Genomic DNA, 3,440 nt, shown 5'->3' on the forward strand with positions numbered 1-3,440 from the left:
AGCCTGTCTGTGCCCGCGGGGGTCCCGGCAAACCAGGGCCGATCGGCAGGGTCTGGCCTCAGCTCCTGGGAGAACCTGGAGCCGGGAGAGGTGGTGACGGGGCCGTGTGACAACTGGTAAGAGACACGGGAGTGGGACCGAGCAGGCAGCAGAGCGGCCCTCAGGGCACAAGGCCTGTCTCTGAAGCCCTCTCCGTCCCCAGCACCTGTGTGGCCGGCGTCCTGCGGTGCCAGGAGGTGCCTGGCTGCCCTGGCCCTGGGGCATGGGGCTCCTGGGGCCCCTGGGAGGACTGCAGTGTTTCCTGTGGGGGAGGCGAGCAGCTCCGTGCCCGGCACTGCGCCCGTCCCCCCTGCCTGGGGCATGCCCGCCAGAGCCGCACCTGTGGCACCCAGGTCTGCAGAGGTAAGCCCTGCCGGCCTCTGCCCTGGCATTCCCACTTCAGCGTCAGTGCCCATCTGGCCTTTGCCCTCTCCCCACCTCCATGTCTGCCCCTCCATCCTGGGCCAGTGACGGGTGAGTGGAGGAGGATGTGGCCAGGTGTGCAGTGCCTGCGGGAGGGCCAGTGGGCAGGGGGCACAGTTGGGGCCGGGGCTGGGCACCGACGCGGCCTTACTTCAGAGGCAGGCTGTCCAGCCGGCCGTCTGTACCGCGAGTGCCAGCCCGGCCAGGGATGCCCCTTCTCCTGCGCCCACATCACGCAGCAGGTGGGCTGCTTCTCCGACGGCTGTGAGGAGGGCTGCCACTGCCCCGAGAGCACCTTCCAGCACGGCGTGGCCTGTGTCCAGGTCAGGGTCGCAGAGCCCTTCCTCGCCCCTCGCCTGGCCCCCGGCTCCCATGGATTCCTTCCCTAATCCTGACCTCAGCCATGGCTGAAAGAGTCCTGAGCAGTGAGCACGGGCCCACCTCCTCAATTTAGAGATGAGGACGCTGAGCCCCCGGGGGAGGGGACACCCCAGGTCACGCAGATATCAGCAGAGCTAGACTCGAACTCGGCTGCGTTCTGTCTCCCGCGTTGTCCTCAGTGCTGTGCAGCAGCGCCACAGGCCCCGGCCAAGCTGGCACCTGTGTGCCTCACCCTGGGGTGTCCCCTGGCGCAGTGAACAGGCTCCCTCATTCTGGGAATGCTCTCCAGGCCCAGAGCCCTGCCCCGGGCCCCAGCCCTCCCAACCCACCCTTCCCGGAGTGTCTTGAGAGGGTGCCTAGCCCGATGAACTAAGTTGCCTCCCTGCCCCCTGCCCCAGGAGTGCCCCTGCGTGCTGCCAGCCTCACTTCTGCAGGAGCTGGGGGCCACCAGCGCTGATCCTGGGGAACCCCCATCCCTGCTGGGAGAGAGGGGTCAGCCCCTGCGGCCTGGAGATGAGCTGGGCTCAGGTCAGACGCTTCGGACGGACTGCGGCAACTGGTGAGGGGGGTGACGAGGGAGACGGCTGAGCTGGGGAGGCTTGAGGGAAGGGAGCAAGCGAGGACGGAGCCCTGGTCTGCCCTCTGGCCTCCCTGCCTGGCTACCCTGGGCTCCATCTCCTCACCTGCCCCTTACTCCCGTCTCTCCCCAGCTCCTGTGCTCATGGGAAGCTGTCTTGCTCAGTGGAGGCCTGCTTTAAGGCCCAGGCTGGCTTTGGGCCCTGGGGCCCGTGGGGCCCGTGCTCCCCCTCCTGTGGGGGGCTGGGCACCCGCACCCGCAGCCGCCAGTGTGTGCACCCCATGCCCACACCAGGCAGCAAGGGCTGCCAAGGGCCCCGCCAAGACCTGGAGTACTGCCCCCGCCCAGAATGCCCTGGTAAGGGAAGCAGGAGGAGGGTGGGCTGCGCTGGGCCCAGGGGGGCCTCGCCACCGTCCGGCTGGTCAAGTCCACTTCGACTCGGCCTCTGACGTCCCCGTCTTGTCCATCCCCGTGCCGTCTCTGGCTCTCTCTCCCTCACCTTCCAGCCGTAAAGTTGTATGCGGCCAACATTTCTGGGTCTCTTGCCTAATGCAGCCCACTGGGCATGCCCGAGGGTGCGGGAGGTGAGGGCTCTGGCCTTGGAATTCAGGGGCTCAGAAAACCCGTTCCAGCACGTGGCGAGCCCTGAGGGAAGGTGGAAAGCTGGGGAGGGAAAGAATTCCCCTAGAGTGACAGTCTAGGAGGCTTCCGGGAAGAGGCAGCAGTGAAGGGGTTTTGAGAGACAGAGAACACTGACAGGCCTGGAAAGAGGATGCCAGGGAGCAGGACCGCTTCAGCAGACACCTTGCTCTTGCAAGACAGTGCCTGCTCTGGGCTGGGACTGTCACAAGAGGTCAGGCGGAGGGGAGGCTAGATCAGACAGGTGCGGGCTCAGCCTTGAGCTTGGACCCGCTGCACAGCATGCTTGGACGGGGACATTTCCAAGCAGGGTTTCTTTGGCACAGGGGCTGAAGGGTCTACTGTGGAGCCAGTGACAAGCCTTCCAGGTACCCCAGACTCCCAGCATCCCTCCTGCATGGCCTCTGAGCAAGCCCAGAGCCTCCTCCCTCCCAGCCCTGCCTCCCATCCAGGCTGCAGCCCGGGCTAACACCCTCCTCCCTGCAGGCGACTGGGGCCCATGGTCCCCGTGGTCCCCCTGCTCTGCCAGCTGCACAGACCCTGCTCACCCTGCGTGGCGCAGCCGCTCCCGTCTCTGCCTGGCCAACTGCACCAGCGGGCATCCATCCCAGAGGAGGCCCTGCAACCTGCCCTCGTGCACAGGTATGCTCCAGTCTGGACCTCTGCCCCCAGCCACTACACTTAAATAACTCATACTAACCCCCAAAGCCCGAGATCTAGGCCCCCTCAGGCAAGCACTGATTCCTCGCGTGGATGTCTAACTCTGGGCCCTGGGTCCTGTTTACCAGCCCCACACTGTGCGGGATTTTGGCAAATCCGCCCGTCCTCACTGGAGTCTGGGATTAATGTCTTCTATGAGAAAAGGGGACACTGAGGCCCCATTGTCACGGCCACACAACAGCCTCAGAACCTGACTGGGAGCCCGAGGAGTGGTGCAGTGCAGGAGGTCTGCACCCAAGTGGGGCACGGGAGGCTGCGGCAGGTGCCCCACAGGCTGAGCCAGCTAGCTCTGCCTCTCTCGTCCTGCAGAGTTGCCCCCATGCTCTGGCCCAGGCTGTGAGGCCGGGAACTGTTCCTGGACAGCGTGGGCCCCGTGGGAGCCCTGCTCCCGCAGCTGCGGAGTGGGCCAGCAGCACCGCCTGCGGGCTTACCACCCCCCGGGGCCCGGCGGGCACTGGTGCCCCGACATCCTCACCGCTTACCAGGAGCACCGCTTCTGCAACCTGCGAGCTTGCCCAGGTGAGGGGCTGAGCAGGCCAGCACCCAGCCCGCCTGAGAACACACTTCCACTGGGGCAGGAGCTGGCCCCGGCTGGGGGACGCGCCGGCCCCGCCTGAGCCACCCCTCAGGCAGCCATTCTCTTTCCCGTGCCGTGCCCGGG

At 66.5% G+C, this 3,440-nt stretch overlaps 1 protein-coding gene across 1 annotated transcript in view; it reads left to right on the top strand.

Moving 5' to 3' along the window:
- Nucleotides 1–3,440, top strand: part of SSPO (SCO-spondin) — a 65,554-nt gene that overhangs the window by 43,875 nt on the left and 18,239 nt on the right. The window contains 8 exon segments of the mRNA XM_027766664.1: nucleotides 50–116; nucleotides 203–402; nucleotides 619–785; nucleotides 1,242–1,402; nucleotides 1,554–1,777; nucleotides 2,386–2,427; nucleotides 2,546–2,701; nucleotides 3,089–3,298. Coding sequence (XP_027622465.1) covers nucleotides 50–116; nucleotides 203–402; nucleotides 619–785; nucleotides 1,242–1,402; nucleotides 1,554–1,777; nucleotides 2,386–2,427; nucleotides 2,546–2,701; nucleotides 3,089–3,298 — 1,227 coding nt within the window.

This window comes from Tupaia chinensis, unplaced genomic scaffold (assembly GCF_000334495.1).
Source record: "Tupaia chinensis unplaced genomic scaffold, TupChi_1.0 Scaffold143622_1, whole genome shotgun sequence".
NCBI classification, from domain to species: domain Eukaryota; kingdom Metazoa; phylum Chordata; class Mammalia; order Scandentia; family Tupaiidae; genus Tupaia; species Tupaia belangeri.